The following is an 18,992-nucleotide window of genomic DNA, read 5'->3' on the forward strand; positions in this document are numbered from 1 at the left end:
ACTTGTTGTATAGTTTTTCCTATGGATGTTCATCACAAAGCACATGAAAAGAATTAACAATTAATTAAGTATTTTTAATTAAAATGTATTTCCTTTTTGCTCAATGTTAAAGTTTCAGTCTTACATCAATAAAACTTGGTTTATTGTTTCACCTATGGATGTTCATCATAGAAAAGAATTGAAAATTTAAAAAATTTATCAAAATACTTTTGCATTTAATTGAAGATTAAAGTTTTGTGTTTAGCTCCATTTGTCACAAACTATAAGTCAAAGATCGATGAAACTTTTATTTAATATGTGTTCCTATAGATGTTTGATCATCACAAGGCATGTGAAAACAATAACACAATTTTTCTTTCTTTTTTAGATGAATATGGATGCAACTATAAGTGAAACTGAATAAGTTTATTGTAGACGAGACATTTAATTACTCAGAATTTTTGTTTACAATATTTATTAGAGTTGTTATTAATATGTAATATTTCTCATATGACAGAGGCTGATAAATTAACTGGATCTGGTTTGGGGATTGGCTCAGCTGTTGGAGGTGCTGTTGGTTCTGTTGCTGTGGTTGGCGTTATAGTGGTGCTGGTTGTGTTCTTTGTACGACGATCACGATTATCAAGCAAAAACAGTAAGATACATGTATTGTGATGCTTATGTGAGTTTGTGTGGAATGTACATGCACAGTAACTTTAGTAAGTGATCTAAGCAGAGTAAAAGGTGATTGACACTTGACAGAAATTCATTCTAGAATTAAAATGGAGGATTACTTTAAAACATGTACTCTGAAGTTTTATATGTTAATATGTATGGACTTAATTAAAAACAAAATATTATTTTCACGTTATTTCTGTATAGCTACAAGTAAATAAATGTAACTGCATATAAATGCCACAAGAACTGAGGGTCATATGATTATGCACTCTTAATTTTGATTAAATTTTTTTACATTTTCAATATACATTTAACACATTGACCTCAACATTCTATCACAGAAAGGCGTGGTTGTTTGGAAAGCTGGGTGGGATTTGGCTCAGTTGATAGTAAATTTGCCTGAAGTGCTTGAATTTTAGTGTTTTTCGTATTATATTGAATGTCCAAAATGTAATGTTTGTAAATTAACCAAAACGTTGTTTTTGATAATAATATTGTTATTTACAATGGACATCATAGCGACATCAATTTATATCCCTTTAAATCTACATTAGTTAATACCCACTTTAATACGAATTTAATGTAAACATATCTTAATCACTTAGTAACATTATAAATATACAATGTTAGATCATTCAATAATCTTGTCTTTATAGTAATTTAACAAAATTGCTAAGATAAACATTTATGCATACTTATTATTATCTTTTTCTACTCGAAATGTGACTTTGTACTTTAAAATTTCAATATATTCTGTTAGTGGTCTAATGTCTATTTTCACGGCAATTTTGCTATGCATTAACATGGTATGTACTTGGGATTTATTCATGTCAGCACTTTGACTTGCCCGTGCAATTTTTAAGTCATCCGAATTTTATTTATTTAAAGATACCTCCTCCAACTAGAAACTGTGCACACCACACACACACACACACACACGCACGCACACGCACACTCCAGATATTGTCCATATGGACCTGAAATAGACTTAGGGGGAAAGTGCGTAAAACGCCCACTGCGCCTAAGAAGCCCACTACCATTTTCGCACGTTTTCCGAAAGATTGATGTTGTAATTACGTCATAAATGTTTTGTCCACGTGTTCTGTGACCTTGTGCAATGCTTATTGATAGCTAAAGAATTAGTGGCACTAACCAAGAAACAGAAATGTAATTTGATACTTTTTCTTACTATTTTCCCATATAATTTCAAAGTGTGATATCTGACAATTTTTTATAGATAGTACATAGCATAAAGGGGTGTCCGTCATAAGCAATCTCTTTTGTGCATATTTTTGCAATAAATAAAGTAAAATGAGTCTCCATATTTAAGCAACGCTCTTCTAATCTAAAAGCGTGCTTAATTGTGCTCAAAACGCACACCTCTGATGTTCCTAAAACGCACAGTGGACATTGTGAATATATTAAGCTGATGTGATTTAGTTGTTAATTAGTATTTACATTAACTTTAAATAACATAAAATGTTGATTGTTTATCTAAAATCGGTTAAACATAGCCTACTAAACTTAGACGCTGATGACCTGTCTGGACATAACGTGATGGTACCAGAACTCACTGTAGAAAATAAGGAGAATGCCGTTTTCAGTCTTGAACAGGCTGTTTTAGGACATGTTCAGTCAGTGGTGGAAATGAGCACACTGTAGTGGGTGTAAGGGGATCTGGTCATGATGCTGGTGTTGTGGAACAGGCTGTAGGAGGGCAGGAGGTAACTGTGATAGAATGTACACCATTACAAAACTCGCAACAAATTAAACGGCAAATACTAGCACTTTCCCCAATTCCTAAGGCCGAACGACGTAGTAGGAATAAACATGCCCAGGCAGCAGAGCTGTTAACTTCGTCCCCATATAAAAACGCATTAACTGAAAAAGTTGCATTGAGGGAAAGAGGTATGGAGAGGGAGTCAGGGAGACGAATGACAAGAAGCAAGTCGTATTGGGGCAGCAAGAGCTATGGTATGAGAAAGGAAAAGACTAAAAAGAAAATTAGTCACCAGGGGTGGATCCTCTGCTCGGACAAGAGTCATAACACGTTTTGGAGCAAGTGTAGGTAAGGGGTATGAAGATGGTAAGGAAGCAACGTCTGCATATTTTTGTATTTACTGTCAAGAGAAGTAGGCCTACAGTCATCCACCGACAGAAGATCGGCTACAGTGCCAGTCATGAAGCATGTGGCAATGGGTTTTTTGTTTGTGACTTGTGTTGTTAAATCGCAAATGTAGTTATATCTGTAAATATACGACCAGGAAATATTAAATGTTATAAGTTTTTATTGCCACATGAATTTACATCAAAACATCTTATTTACTGAAGTCTAATATGAGTTAAGTGTTGTTTAAGTGATGAGAGCCTAGAGTGGGCCTTTTGTGACCATTGAAGTAATACAAAATATGATGGGGTGCGTCTTGTGAACAGAGGGCTGCCTCTTGAGAACAGTGTCCACAAAAGGTCCACTTTATGCCTAACCCTTTTTTCTGTCATTATTTTAAAACAGAAAATAATATACATGTATAATTCCTAGGATCCAAATTAAATCGGCTGCCATAGTTTGTGTGGTTATAAACACAGACTTTCGGGATGAACATGTCATCAATGTTAAGGGGGTACCTATTAGGCACTTTCCCCTACTGAAGTGTCGTTCTTGTAAATGTGACAGACACATATTTATGTTCCCCATCCAAATTTCAACAATGTCGGAAACCTGCAATTGCAATTGCACAGTCGTCACATAGACCAAAACAGACTCCCCAACAAAACAGCGAACTGCACAATACAAACTTTTCAAACCTGTGTTATCGCGTTTTTTAAAATTTCATTTCATTTTATTTTTAAATTAGATTACTGTCATATAAACAATTGCAACACCTTATTTTCAAACGATGTAAACATTTAGACACAATGGGTATGCTACTTGGGCAATTCTAAAAACCTAATTGGAATTCCAAAAAGAGAGACACATTCTGATCAGCTCGGACTGGATTCCAACACTTCCGGAATCAAAGATGGCAGCTATTGATTTCAATTTATGCAATGCTCTAAAAATAAAGATGGAGCTACACAACCACTTAGGATTTTTGTTTTAATTTTGCTTTTATTAATAGTTCCCACTGAATTATGATTGCCCAGTTGAGCACACCAATGTAGTTGCATCCTGGAAAACAAAATCAACCGAGTACTTTTTATTTTAATAGACTGGTTGGTCCTCAAATTTTCACATATTGGTTTGGCTGCATATTATACATACAGGAGAACCAGTCAAATGAATTGTTATCAAAACTAACTTTTGGTTGTTATAAACATTACATTTTGGACATTCCGAAATAATACACAGGCCCGTAGCCAGGATTTTGAGGGGGGGGGGGGGGGGGGGGGGGGTGTCATTTAGGCTTGTGGTGAGGCACGAGTTACTTACATGGGTCCGGGGACATATTGAAAAAAAAAGCCACCGGTAGGGATTTCTGTTCAGGTAGGACCTGGGAATATAAAACCAAATTTGTTTTTACTTCCACAAAAAACTGCAACCTTCAAACATATAAATGTAACTGCCTGGATTATATATCATTGAATTATATTCTTTGGTTTCACCGCTAACAAACATGTTTATCCTTACAGATAAAAATTTAGCAACAACCACGTAAGCAAATTATTTACTTACTTACTTAATTTATTTACATTCTTACTTACCTTTTATTTACTTATTAGAATTTATTTATATTTCGATATAGGTTACATATTACAGTTATTTATTCTTCTTATTTTGGTTTGGTGTGGTGGTGTGACATATTTATATATATATATATATATATATATATATATATATATATATATATATATATATATATATATATATATATATATATATATATATATATATATATATATCCTATAACTTGCCCATGATATCCATGTCATAAACCCATGTGATAATTTACTTTAGGTCTCTAGGTAATTTGTTGCTGTGGATGGAACATTTGCTTACAAGCCGATAAGGCCTGTATACTTGAGCGTAACGTTTTCAAAGATTTGTTTGAAACGCGTGACGTCAAACTAATTTGTGTTAATCGTGATGACGTCATATTACCGATGGTGACGACTTTAGTACTGTGACTTACTAATTTTTTTTTATTAAAATGTTATTTTAGGAGTGTTATAGGATAAATAGAATTCGCTATCAACCTCGTCTAGTTAATCGGTATTTGTCTCGGTAGAGCCTCGACAAATACCGATTAACATATAGACTCGGTTGATATTTTCCATATTAAAAAACACTCGTGACGAATCCCCCCCCCCTCTCTCTCTCTCTCTCTCTCTCTCTCTCTCTCTCTCTCTCTCTCTCTCTCTCTCTCAATCTCTATATATCTCTCTCTATATATATATATATATATATAATATATATAGTATTATATATAGTATATAAGATATATATATATATCGGAGATGGAGTAATCGTAATCGATTACATGTTTTCATGTAATCACAATCGTAATCGATTACATTGTTTGAGAATGTCATGTAATCGCAATCGTAATCGATTACATTGCTAATGTAATCGTAATCAACGATTACTTTCATGATTACTCATAATTATTTACTAAACATAGATGTGTTTAGCATCAACTACAGTAACCGTGCCTATAGTTAGAAGCAGTACTGGTCAGTCAGTAGAACTGATCTCCCATTGTCTACTACTCTCATAGTAGAACTATTAATTCCCTTGAGAAACAGGGGATCATAATGTCTGGATTATCAAATGAATGTTACCCAGGGGATGAAGACACACGTTCACATAATGGTATCTATCGTGTTTACGTTTACTATAAAACCACTTGAATGAATACAGTGCTCTAGCTAGCAATATATAAAAGGGTGCTGCACCATGCCTCAATTTTGTGTCCTAATTCATTGCCATAAAAAAAATTAATAATATATATATATATATTTGTTTTTATAATAAAACACTTACGTTCCTCTGAATGCATATAGAGCGTTATCACGGGTCTGAATTCAACTAAGGAACGCTTGACAATACAATGTATCTCGTTTTGTCACAGGTGTGAAAGTCCACCAATGGTACCGTGGCAAACATTCGTTTCTTTTGTTAGTGGTTACGAGCCAGTCGTATCAAGCTTGATTCCATGGGCAGTCATCCTGACCCGTTTTTTCTTTCTTCATTTATAGATTTAAAAAAAAAAAAAAAAATTGATGTATTAAATGGTATACGTTCTACAAACAGTAAAATCAACAAGTAATAATGATCAGACAGTTTGCAATTACTAATTATGGCTTATTTCAATAATATAACAAAATATATGTTATTCATTGATACAATAATTATACCTATGGTTATGGGTACCTTTTCGTCAGTAATCCAAATTTAAGAATAATAAATCTGGTTTTGGAAATTGATTCCAACCCTGCAGTATACATGCGTTTATAAATGTTTGACATAATTTAATAAATAATCCAAATTTATCCATTATGTCTTTCAGTGAATGTCATCGGTATGGTTGTAAAATAAAGTGCATAACTTCATGGTGGTAACATCATTTCATTATTTGTGTAGATTTGTGGAAATGTAATCATGATTGTATACATATATATTATTTTGTTTTATTTTTGTTTGGAGTTATTTTTTAAAGATTTTTTACTTAATCTCTGTCAATTCTTTCTTTCTTTATTTATTTTCTACTTCTTTTTCTACTTATTATTATAATTTATTATTATTATATAACACAGTTTTTGAAAATATGTTCTGTTAATGACTAAGAATTGTGTGTTTGAAATATTTTAAAAAGAAACACACCTGCACATGGTAATTTTTACAGCTATTAATTTGTCTGTTGTGATATAAAGGGTGCCACTAGTGAGGCAGGATATTCTCAGCTTCCGCAAACACACATTATTTTGACAGTGATTCTTGAGTGCATGTCATCACAGATGTATTTACTTCAATGAGCTCTGTTTTGTGGTAGTTTTGATTTAGTAGTCTGTTAGTGGCAGTCCTCTTTGTTCTGTGTAGGAAGGATGTATTATCCAGTAAAGGAACTCCTCGGGAGTGGCTGTTCTCTTATAGACGAGGCACTAGATAGAAATTCAGGGAATCAACCACTATTCTTTGGTTTTGTTGTTCAGATTCGATTAATAACAGATACTTAATGTTGTAGATATGAAGGCATAACTCTTAGGACTGTCACCGCAGAAAACAGTACAGGTCTGTATTTAAATGATCTAGATTAGTGGTAGTAGTGGTAGTAGTAGTAGTAGTAATAGTAGAAATAGTAGTAGTAATAATAATAATAATAATAGTACTATCGTGCTGGGGTGTCGTTAAACATCTATTCTATTATATTCTAATAGTACTAGTAATAGCAGTAGTACAAGTGGTACTAGTAGTAGTGGTGATAGTAGTAGTGGTGGTAGTAGTAGTAGTAGTAGTGGTGGTGGTGGTAGTGGTGGTGGTAGTAGTAGTAGTGGTGGTGGTAGTAATGGTAGTGGTGGTGGTAGTAGTGGTGGTGGTGGTGGTAGTAGTGGTGGTGGTAGTAGTGGTGGTGGTGGTGGTGGTAGTAGTGGTAGTGGTGGTGGTAGTAGTAGTAGTGGTGGTGGTAGTAATGGTAGTGGTGGTGGTAGTAGTGGTGGTGGTGGTGGTAGTAGTGGTGGTGGTAGTAGTGGTGGTGGTAGTAGTGGTGGTGGTAGTAGTAGTAGTAGTGGTGGTGGTAGTAGTAGTAGTGATGGTAGTAGTAGTGGTGGTGGTGGTAGTAGTGGTAGTGGTGGTGGTAGTGGTAGTAGTGGTAGTGGTGGTGGTAATAGTAGTAGTGGTGGTGGTAGTGGTGGTGGTAGTGGTGGTGGTAGTAGTAGTAGTGGTGGTGGTAGTAATGGTAGTGGTGGTGGTAGTAGTGGTAGTGGTGGTGGTAGTAGTGGTGGTGGTAGTAGTGGTGGTGGTAGTAGTAGTAGTAGTGGTGGTGGTAGTAGTAGTGGTGATGGTAGTAGTAGTGGTGGTGGTGGTAATAGTAGTAGTGGTGGTGGTGATGGTAGTAGTGGTAGTGGTGGTGGTAGTGGTAGTAGTGGTAGTGGTGGTGGTAATAGTAGTGGTGGTGGTGGTGGTAGTAGTGGTGGTGGTGGTGGTGGAGGTGGTAGTGGTAGTGGTGGTGGTAGTGGTAGTAGTGGTAGTGGTGGTGGTAATAGTAGTGGTGGTGGTGGTGGTAGTAGTGGTAGTAATGGTGGTGGTGGTAGTAGTAGTAGTAATAGTGGTGGTGATTGTAGTAATAATAGTAGTAGTAGTAGTAATAGCAGTAAAACTACTAAGTAGTTGATGATAATGTATATTATCAATAGGGGCGGGCTGTGGTAAAAGCGCTGTCAGTTTGGGATTGATTCCCTTCAGTGAGCCCATTGGGCTATCTCTTATTCCAGCCAGTCCATACGACTGGTATATCAAAGGCTGTGGTATTTGCTAACATGTCTGTGGGATGGTGTATATAAAAAATCCTTTGCTACTAATGAAAAAAATGTAGCGGGTTTCCTCTTCAAGACTACAGGTCAAAATTAACAAATGTTTGAGATCCAGTAACCAACAAATCAATGTGTTCTAGTGGTCTCATTAAACAAAACAAACTTTATAATATAAACAGTACTCATGGTAATATCTAGCGTGTCCGTTTGTCAGCCTGTCTGTCTAGTTATTTACCAACCTACCTACCTACCTACCAGTATCTATGCTTACTCTATCTCTCCATCTATTCATACACTAACTGATCCGTCTATCTATCTATGTTCAGATGATGCACCACAGACGGGAGATTCTGATCGCACATATCAAGGACTTCAAGAACGGGGAGACTCGGCACAATACTCCCAACTCACCGTGTATCAAAATATACACAGCTCTGGTAAATAGTAAATATAGTCCTAGTCCATATACATGAGTAATATAAGCAACTTAACTGAGTAAGAGTAAATGTGTAGCCTTGGGTTGTAGCATTATTTATGATAGTAGTAGTGGTTGTAGTTGTGGTGATGGTAGTAGTATTAGTAGGAATAGTGGTAGGATTAGTAGTTCATGCTGATGTGTATAAATAGTAGTGGTAATAAAACTATTATGGAATAATATAACTACACTCCGTATTTGACCTATCTTTCTACCTACACATGTACCCGCCTGTCTGTCTCTATTGTTCATCTAGCTGTTTCTCGCCTTATATATCTACCTACCTACCCATCCATTCATTTGTCCATATTGTTCATCCATCCACCCTGCTGTTCATTCACACATCCACAATCACTCAATCTATCTCTGTTCAGATGATGCACCACAGACCGGAGACTCTGATCGCACGTATGAAGGTCTTCAAGAACGGAGAGATTCGGCACAATACTCCCAACTCACAGTGTATCAAAATCTACACAACTCTGGTAAATAGTAAATATACTCCTAGCCCGTACTGTTAATGTCAGATGAATTCGTTAGTAACTAACATCAATGACTTAAAACAGTAAGAGTGAAACGTGTTTATTTTGTTGTACAACTTGTCTTCGCTAATGTCATATTACATATCTGGCAAATTGTACGACTTTTTTTTTTGTAACATGGCATAAGATGTCATTAGATATAATTATGCTATTTTCTTGTACACTTTGAATATTAGAAATAAAATTCTCAACTGCCAATTAGTTGAAATAAAGGAATATTGGGGTAGAGTAATAGAATTCTTTACCATTTTGGAATTATTTAATATACATGTACTTTTTTTCAGATCCAAATTACAGCAACTTGAGAAGTTTATCTACAATGTAAAGAAAACATCACGATTTAGTGTTATAATAGAGATTAACAGTGATGTGTATGAGAGAAAGAGAGGGAGAGAGAGAGAGAGAGAGAGAGAGAGAGAGAGAGAGAGAGAGAGAGAGAGAGAGAGAGAGAGAGAGAGAGAGAGAGAGAGAGAGAGAGAGAGAGAGAGAGAGAGAAGTAGATGTTATATGTGCACTGTGATCTTTCATTAGTGAAAGACACCAAATACCATTTATTCACGGGAGTTTGTGGGAAGGTCGAACAGACCCATTTCACAGACCGGAAATATATCTGCACAAGTAGTCTGTTGTTTGACTGATCATTTCATGGCAGATAGTTGTGAATTTTAATATTAGTCACTATTCAGTATCTAGCTGTCGGTAGAGTGCTAATCTGAGGTTCGACTCACCTCAATGCACCCATTAACAGATTGGTTTTTTTCCTGCCCCAAGCAATGCCCCACAATTCGTATATCAATGGTATGTGCTGCCATGTATGTGGGAAAGTAGGAAAATGTAGCAGGTCTCCTCTAAGACCCGATGTTTGACATCAAATAGCGGATGATTAATAAAACAATGTGCTCTAGTGGTGTCGTTAAACAATAAAAACTTTACTATGCAATGTCAAAATTCAAATGGGGGTATTTTCTCATTGCTTGGATTTTCGTCAGTATCTCTCTATTTAAATTTAATTTTAAATTATTAAATTGATTGCACTTCACTACAACAAAAAGTACACAAGTTAAAATACAGCTAGCTTGTTTTTGTTTCATATTCGTTTGAAGTGAGGTTTTTTTGGTTTTCACATTTCAGGCAACTGTTTATGCCACATGCATCATTTATTTGTCTTATGGTCTATAGGACAGTTAAAATGATATATTATGTGTATGTACATATATATTTTTTCTGTAATAAAGTATTTAATGTGTGCCCATGTGTCCTTGTCTTTATTAAAAAACCGTGTATGTATTTACAATGAGAGAAGAGAGATTCTACACAAGGGCTGCGTGCTGAATCTCCAATATGTTATCAGCTATGTGGATCAGTACTACTGATGTTTTCTCCGAATTAAACAACATGCCCGAATGTTTAATATTTGTATTACTAAAAACAGATGTATAAATACAACACCCATAATCACAGCCATGAAGTAGGTGAAACGCTGTGTATGTGATCCATTGAGCCGGTACTAGAACGTTACAGCCGGTACTAGAATGTTACAGCAGGTACTACAATGTTACAGCCGGTACTAGAATCTTACAGCCGGTACTAGAATCTTACAGCCGGTACTAGAATATTACAGTCGATACTACTAGAATATTACAGTCGATACTAGAATGTTACAGCCGGTACTACAATGTTAGTCGATACTAGAACGTTACAGTCGGTACTAGAATGTTACAGCCGGTACTACAATGTTACAGTCGATACTAGAATGTTACAGCCGGTACTAGAATGTTACAGCCGGTACTACAATGTTACAGTTGATACTAGAATGTTACAGCCGGTACTAGAATGTTACAGCCGGTACTACAATGTTACAGTTGATACTAGAATCTTACAGCCGGTACTACAATGTTACAGCCGGTACTACAATGTTACAGCCGGTACTAGAATGTTACGGTTGATACTAGAATGTTACAGCCGGTACTACAATGTTACAGCCTGTACTAGAATGTTACAGCCGGTACTACAATGTTACAGTTGATACTAGAATGTTACAGCAGGTACTAGAATGTTACAGCCGGTACTAGAATGTTACAGCCGGTACTAGAATGTTACAGCCGGTACTACAATGTTACAGTTGATACTAGAATGTTACAGCCGGTACTACAATGTTACAGTTGATACTAGAATGTTACAGCCGGTACTACAATGTTACAGCCGGTACTACAATGTTACAGCCGGTACTAGAATGTTACAGTTGATACTAGAATGTTACAGCCGGTACTAGAATGTTACAGCCGGTACTACAATGTTACAGTTGATACTAGAATGTTACAGTTGATACTACAATGTTACAGCCGGTACTAGAATGTTACAGCCGGTACTAGAATGTTACAGCCGGTACTAGAATGTTAGTTGATACTAGAATGTTACAGCCGGTACTAGAATGTTACAGTTGATACTAGAATGTTACAGCCGGTACTACAATGTTACAGCCGGTACTAGAATGTTACAGCCGGTACTAGAATGTTACAGTTGATACTACAATGTTACAGCCGGTACTACAATGTTACAGCCGGTACTAGAATGTTACAGCCGGTACTAGAATCGTACTAGAATGTTACAACCGGTACTAGAATGTTACAGCCGGTACTAGAATGTTACAGCCGGTACTACAATGTTACAGTTGATACTAGAATGTTACAGCCGGTACTAGAATCTTACAGCCGGTACTACAATGTTACAGTTGATACTAGAATGTTTACAATGTTACAGTTGATACTAGAATGTTACAGCCGGTACTAGAATCTTACAGCCGGTATTACAATGTTACAGTTGATACTAGAATGTTACAGCCGGTACTAGAATCTTACAGCCGGTACTACAATGTTACAGTTGATACTAGAATGTTACAGCCGGTACTAGAATCTTACAGCCGGTACTACAATGTTACAGTTGATACTAGAATGTTACAGTTGATACTAGAATGTTACAGCCGGTACTACAATGTTACAGTTGATACTAGAATGTTACAGCCGGTACTACAATGTTACAGCCGGTACTAGAATGTTACAGTTGATACTAGAATGTTACAGCCGGTACTAGAATGTTACAGCCGGTACTACAATGTTACAGTTGATACTAGAATGTTACAGCCGGTACAAGAATGTTACAGCCGGTACTACAATGTTAGTTGATACTAGAATGTTACAGCCGGTACTAGAATGTTACAGCAGGTACTAGAATGTTACAGCCGGTACTACAATGTTACAGTTGATACTAGAATGTTACAGCCGGTACTAGAATGTTACAGCAGTCACCTCTTGATCCTATAATTCATTGGTGGAATCCAGACATATTTCCATACTAACTGGACAGTTTTAATGTCTAGGTTTTCTGGAGACAATCGGTTGTTTACCGTAATACTGTGGCTGATATTGTTTATGTTTCAGATGACGTAAGTTCATTAATAAAATTAACGCACAAGTTTTTAAAAGTGTAGTTGATCTTGTATTTTGCATTGGTAAACAATGGTACTAGACCACAATTTTAATACATATTGTACATTTTTTCGACCCCCACCCCCCATTGTTTTAAGGGCAATGTATCTTTGACAAATCAATAAAACAATTGGTTCATTTTTATTTTTAATTAGGAAATCAACAGTAAGCAAGAGACAAACGGTTAGCAATAGATAAAATAAACTGTAAATCATGTGATAACAAAGCAATTAGATTGGTAAAACAATGAAATATGTTTACAAGTACCATCTTCTAAAAAGGAAAAACAAAAAAACATGACTGTGTATTCATAGATCAATGTCAAAAATGATTTACCACAAATGTGTTAATTTTACTAAAATAAAACTTTTGCTCTGGCCCGAATACTCCTATATACTCTGCCTCCATTTAAAAACTAAAACCAACTAGTTAATGTGCTATTGGCAAGTATCAAAATGATTGCACTTTTTATTTCATGTTTTTCCCTCTCTATAGCTTAAGGTTACATACAAGTCTATTTTGCAAATGTATGTGGGGTTTTTGGTGTGCATTATTTTAATTTAATTTTGCACAATAAAAATATGTTTTTACTTACTTATAATAATAACATACATATGTACAAGTTCCTTAATTTTGTATAATAATAAACATTTATTAATTTTACGAAATAACAACATGTATGTAAGTTTATTAATTTTGCACAAAAACAAATATTTATTTGAAAATTAGGTTGTTTTTTGTGTAATATATCTGTATATACTTACATAATACCGGTAATAGTATCGTAAGGTTACAAGACATCTACCATTCTTTAGATATACATGTATATAAAAACATAGCCTCAGTGAAGCACTTTAAGGTGATACTTATTTGTAAATTGCTAACAAGAATAAAAGGAAAAATGTTTTTCACTATTCAATTAGTGAAACATGTTCTTTTTATTTAGTTTTAAAATAACTAGTTTTCCCGATATATATAATGTATAACATATGCATAGATACAATATTTACTAAAATGTCACTTATATATTTTTTATCAGTTTAAAAAAAAAAGAGGTGGTGATGTTGTAATTTACAGTGTTGCACTAAGTAACAAAAAGGTACATTTATTTTGCAAATAGTGTAGCTACAATAATATTAGTTACTTTATGTCTTTAGTTAGTAGCTAACTATAAATATTTTGTTAACCAACTGATGAAATAATAGACAGTTAGGTTAGCAAGTGGAACCAGCTAGCATATGTTTTTGAAAACTAGACAACTGCCGGAACTTACTACATAGGATTCCGGTAGCATTTGAGGATTTTAATGTTTTTTTGAGAACTAAGTTTCACATGAACACAGCTAGTTACCACAATAAAATATGTTATTTGTAAATATTTATATTACATTCTTATTATGCATAGCAATTAATTTAATCATTAAAGTAGCATACAATACATATTATGATGATTAGTGAATATAAGCAACAATAATATCTTTGGTTCGATCATCAACATACTTGACAAAATCACAAAAATGTTAGGATCTTTATAACAAACAACATGATACAAATGTTTTTCACATCTATAAAAATAAACACATTTAGTTGAGCTAACATTTCATTGTTAATCACAGAATGTTTGGACAACGTACAAGACAAGTCCAAGCTAACATACATTCATGTATCTAATCTCTGTATTGTCTGGTTTCGCTAGACCATACCACTAATAAGATACATGTCAATTTTACATTACATGGACAAACGAGAGGAATATTTTGAAAACATCTTTTAAGTTTGCACGTTGTATTATATCAGCAGTTATTTTACTCAACAACAAAAAATTATGGGTCAGTACACTTTGAACAATATTTTCCTATTGTCATATTATTCTATCAAGTTTTGATCATTCACGACTTCCTAATATTGTTTATGTAACATTTTACCCAAGATAAACGCAAAATCTTGCACATGTGTTTTTCATGCAATGGTTCGTAATATACTTGTTATTTTGTTTGCTCTAATTGTTGTTGAAATCATTAATTTTTAGAACCCGTTAAAAATCTGACATACAGAAGCTGTATGTTTTAAATCATATTTAAGGAAATATGCTCAAAATATCTTCTAGCCCTCAATTGTTTCGAGTATAATATTATGTAATTTCATGTAAGGATATCCCTTTTGTTCTGCCCATGTAAGGATATCCTTTTTGTTCTGTCTGAAACACTGTTTATTGCAAATAAGTTTACAACTAAAACAATGATTCAATCGTGCGTAATTTAGTCATTATTCCCAGGCTCAGTTCTGTATACATGTATAGAGCTGCTTTTAGCCTCTTATAATCTTCAGCTATTTAAAAATTATTTTAAAGAAAACGGTGTTCCAGCCAGACAAAGAGGAGATCCTTGTATGAAATGACCCTATTATACATCCAGTATTATTTTTATGATGACTCTTTTATCAGGTGTCCTAGGGAAGAACCCCTCAGTTGTTATATAGGCTCCTTATGTGTCCATCATGGATCAGTTCAGTAGCCAGACCCTCTGATTAAACAATGCATATGATCAACATTCATGTTGTTTCTATAGTCCATCACATTTATAAATTGTCCTGAATGAAGCATGCAATAAATTGTGCAAATGTTTGGTCAAAACAATTAATTAACCTTTTATTTTGAAAATTATACAAAACATAGTGTTAGAATGGAATTTTAACTTGGACTTGCCTAAAACTCTCCATTTTGCATTGAGCATCAATGAAGATACGTTCTCAATTGAATGAGCTAAATGATTAAAAATTCATAACAACAACAACAGATTCATAAAAAGAAGGCTTGCTTATAAGAAAATATAATTTTAACAATAATAATATATTTTGTCAGAAACAAATATGCATATACACATGTATATATTCTACGAAAATAATGAATTGAAGTATAAATATAGTCTAGAATATTGTAAATATACCGGTACAGACAATTCTACCTGCAATGTTTTTAGTATGTTTAATTATGCTAAAACAGATAGTAATATATGTACAATTAACATTAATATGAAATGATTATAGTAAACAACATAATAAACGGAACACCAAATCAAGGTTTTCAATAAGAAAAAAATGGGTACTTTATTAAGTACATTAAAAACATATACCAGTGAGCATTTCAAATGATCAACCAAATCATAGGTGTATTATTTATGATTTATGCATTTATCAGTATACACAGCCTGATGATGGCATTCATGTTTGAACTGTTTTAGTTAAACAGATAAATCAACCTTCACTGAATCACAGAACCTCTGTATGAGACTCCATCGCTCTACCAACTGAAATAATAGAAATTCCCACTAACTACTGCCTTTCTAGGACTACATACCTCCCCGCTCAAGTTATGCTACACCTCTACAGACACAGTTAAATTACATTCTTCCACAGACCCTTTGTCCAGAATTCACACGACTGAGCTAATAGCCTCCATTAGAAATTAGCGAAAAACATCAGGCAGAGTTATGTCCCCTTGCCGCTCTGAAGTTCAGGCGCGTTCCAGTAACAAGTATGGCCGATGACCAAAGTTGTTTGTGAATCTTTAGCTGAGATTTATGCATGCCAGTCCCCAGCATCATAAATGTCCCCACCTATGGTTTAAAAATAAGGAATGATACATGTAAAAATTAAGTTGATGAAATTGCGTTTTGACCATGTGTTAAATATAGGAGATGAATCTAGCGAAGTATCCACTACCTACTGCCAGTAGAACATTATACATTAGAACACATGCAGACACTACATTGGTGTTTTGACAAAAGACACCTTTTATTATTTATAACTTAAATCTAAATAAATAATTATTTCCAGTGAGGAAAATGATTAAGGCGTGTCAACTGAACAAAGAGGACAGTTCTAATTTCTAGTCTAAACAAGACCTTCCAGTATACTTATTGTGGATTATACTGCAATTTTCAATCTAAATAATTTGTTCCCACACTAGAGAATCATGCGATACAAAAACTAACAATACTATACAATATAACAGCTACATTGTTCATTGCCAATTATTCCAATACTGGACGAATCGCTATGGTGTTGAGAATTTGTTTACTCTTGTCAACATCAAGTCATATAACAAAACATCTTTCATTAAACCAGGTGACTGACAATACACAACTCGACCACCATCAACTACTTTCTGACACTTCACTTGATCATCTAAATTCATGCCAGAATGAAATTTCAGGTTGATGTCACAGCTGTCATGTAGCACTATCTTAATATGCGTAATTCGTGTACTACTTGAGAGATAACTACATGTACATTATAGTTTCCACAGTCCAATATTTATAAATTTATATTTAAAACCAATATTTATACTAAAATATAGAAGAACAAAGTGCTGTTTTGGAATGTAATTCATATCACAAAAAAACACAGTTTAGATATTTTACAACTGTAAAAAGGTACACTGGAATAAATTGGTCAGATTAGTTAATTAATTCACATGTAGCTGAAGTGGGTTCACCTCTAGGAAACGTGACAAAATATCTGACAAATGGACATGTAGTTCCGAATAATATGCTTTCAAATCAGTGGCAACAAAAGCTTTATACAAAAAATTTCCACACTCCAAATGCTACATACCAGAACATATCAGTCCATTTGAACCAAATTCATAAACATATAAAAAGAAAGACAAATTATTTGTTAATCTCTAGCATGGATTTCAAACCATAATTAAGAATATAAACACAAACTACTTCAAATAAGACAAACAAAAAGTAATCAATAATTATTAGGTAAATAAATGAAGACATGAATAGTTCAGATGCAAAGTGCGACATACTGGTATTCATTTGTTTTTAGTTTACGTAACTGATTTATAAATTCAAATGTACAATATTCCTATTATAATAAGAATGGATATAACTAATATGTACACCAATTTTCACAAATCTAACATTCTTACTTTCTGATAAATGTAATTATACTAATATATTTTTTTTCAAAACGTAATATATCCCAAAAATATTGCTGAATCATGAAGATTTTAAAATTAACTAAAAATAATATTACTTAACAGTGTTTAGAGAAGGAAAAATCTAATTAAACCAAATGAAAGAGGAAGAATATCTCAAGACTGTTAGGCTGTGTACATGTAGAAACAACTCAAGCTATATTTTTTATATTGTCACAAACGATAAAGCTACATTGAGAATCATATATGTAGGTTATTACAATTAAACATATTTAAAAATATATATGTATTTATTTATATACACATATTTTACTGTGTCCATTATAAGGAACCATCAAATATACAAGACTGAAGAACACCAAAACGTGGACAAGAAAAGTGATGTATATACCGGGTAAATTCATCAAAGATTTTGATTTGTTTAATTTAATTTTTCTAAATATTAAAATACATTGCCAATTACTGGATTGTTGAAAACCTCATTCCAAGCACATCTACACATACAAGATAATTGGCCCAAGATGAAAATAAATTTGGAATCAATATTTTTAAGGGCCTCAAACAACAAATCTTGTGTACTTCATTTTACAGTATATCCTAGTCTACACATCACATTCACTATTTTTTTTATCTTTTTACACTAAAAACCCCCCACAAAACGAAACACATATTATACATATACATGTATATACATACATTTATAAACAGTACAAAAACAAATAGTTCAGCACATATGAAAAACTATTATGCGAAAACAACTGTATCACAAAACATTCCTTATATGCATATTGTAAAAACAACTATCACAAAACATTTCTTATATACATATTGTAAAAACAACTATCACAAAAAATTCTTATATGCATATTGTAAAAACAATTGTATTCATTTTATATTTGCATTAACTGGACTCTTATCTTATCCATTTTAACACTGCAAAAGAATTATAATTAACCACTATAAATTACTTATTATTTATAAAATTAACTCTACCTTGTCCCAGGTTCGGATCTTACATCTTACAGAATTATAATTAACCACTATAAATTACTTATTATTTATAACATTAACTCTACCTTGTCCCAGGTTCGGATCTTACATCTTACAGAATTATAATTAACCACTATAAATTACTTATTATTTATAACATTAACTCTACCTTGTCCCAGGTTCGGATCTTACATCTTACAGAATTACAATTAACCACTATAAATTACTTACTATTTATAACATTAACTCTACCTTGTCCCAGGTTCGGATCTTACATCTTACAGAATTACAATTAACTACTATAAATTACTTGTTATTTATAACATTAACTCTACCTTGTCCCAGGTTCGGATCTTACATCTTACAGAATTACAATTAACCACTATAAATTACTTATTATTTATAACATTAACTCTACCTTGTCCCAGG

The 18,992-nt window shown here is 33.6% G+C and overlaps 1 protein-coding gene across 1 annotated transcript; it reads left to right on the plus strand.

The window, feature by feature from the left end:
- The first annotated feature begins 489 nt into the window (after positions 1-489).
- LOC121391829 lies at positions 490-10,389 on the plus strand. Its single transcript, XM_041523314.1, has 6 exons — positions 490-634; positions 4,288-4,309; positions 6,840-6,886; positions 8,451-8,561; positions 8,974-9,084; positions 9,426-10,389. The coding sequence occupies exons 1-6, from the start codon at positions 490-492 to the stop codon at positions 9,464-9,466; spliced, it is 477 nt and encodes a 158-aa protein (XP_041379248.1). The 3' UTR covers positions 9,467-10,389.
- Positions 10,390-18,992: the final 8,603 nt, after the last annotated feature.

The sequence above is a fragment of the Gigantopelta aegis genome, unplaced genomic scaffold, assembly GCF_016097555.1.
Source record: "Gigantopelta aegis isolate Gae_Host unplaced genomic scaffold, Gae_host_genome ctg2994_pilon_pilon:::debris, whole genome shotgun sequence".
NCBI classification, from domain to species: domain Eukaryota; kingdom Metazoa; phylum Mollusca; class Gastropoda; order Neomphalida; family Peltospiridae; genus Gigantopelta; species Gigantopelta aegis.

Coding starts and splice junctions, on each gene's coding strand:
- LOC121391829 (XM_041523314.1), top strand. CDS start 490: ATGACAGAGGCTGATAAATTAACTGGATCTGGTTTGGGGATTGGCTCA. Junction 8,562..8,973: donor TCAAAATATACACAGCTCTG/GTAAATAGTAAA, acceptor ATCTCTGTTCAG/ATGATGCACCACAGACCGGA. Junction 9,085..9,425: donor TCAAAATCTACACAACTCTG/GTAAATAGTAAA, acceptor ACTTTTTTTCAG/ATCCAAATTACAGCAACTTG.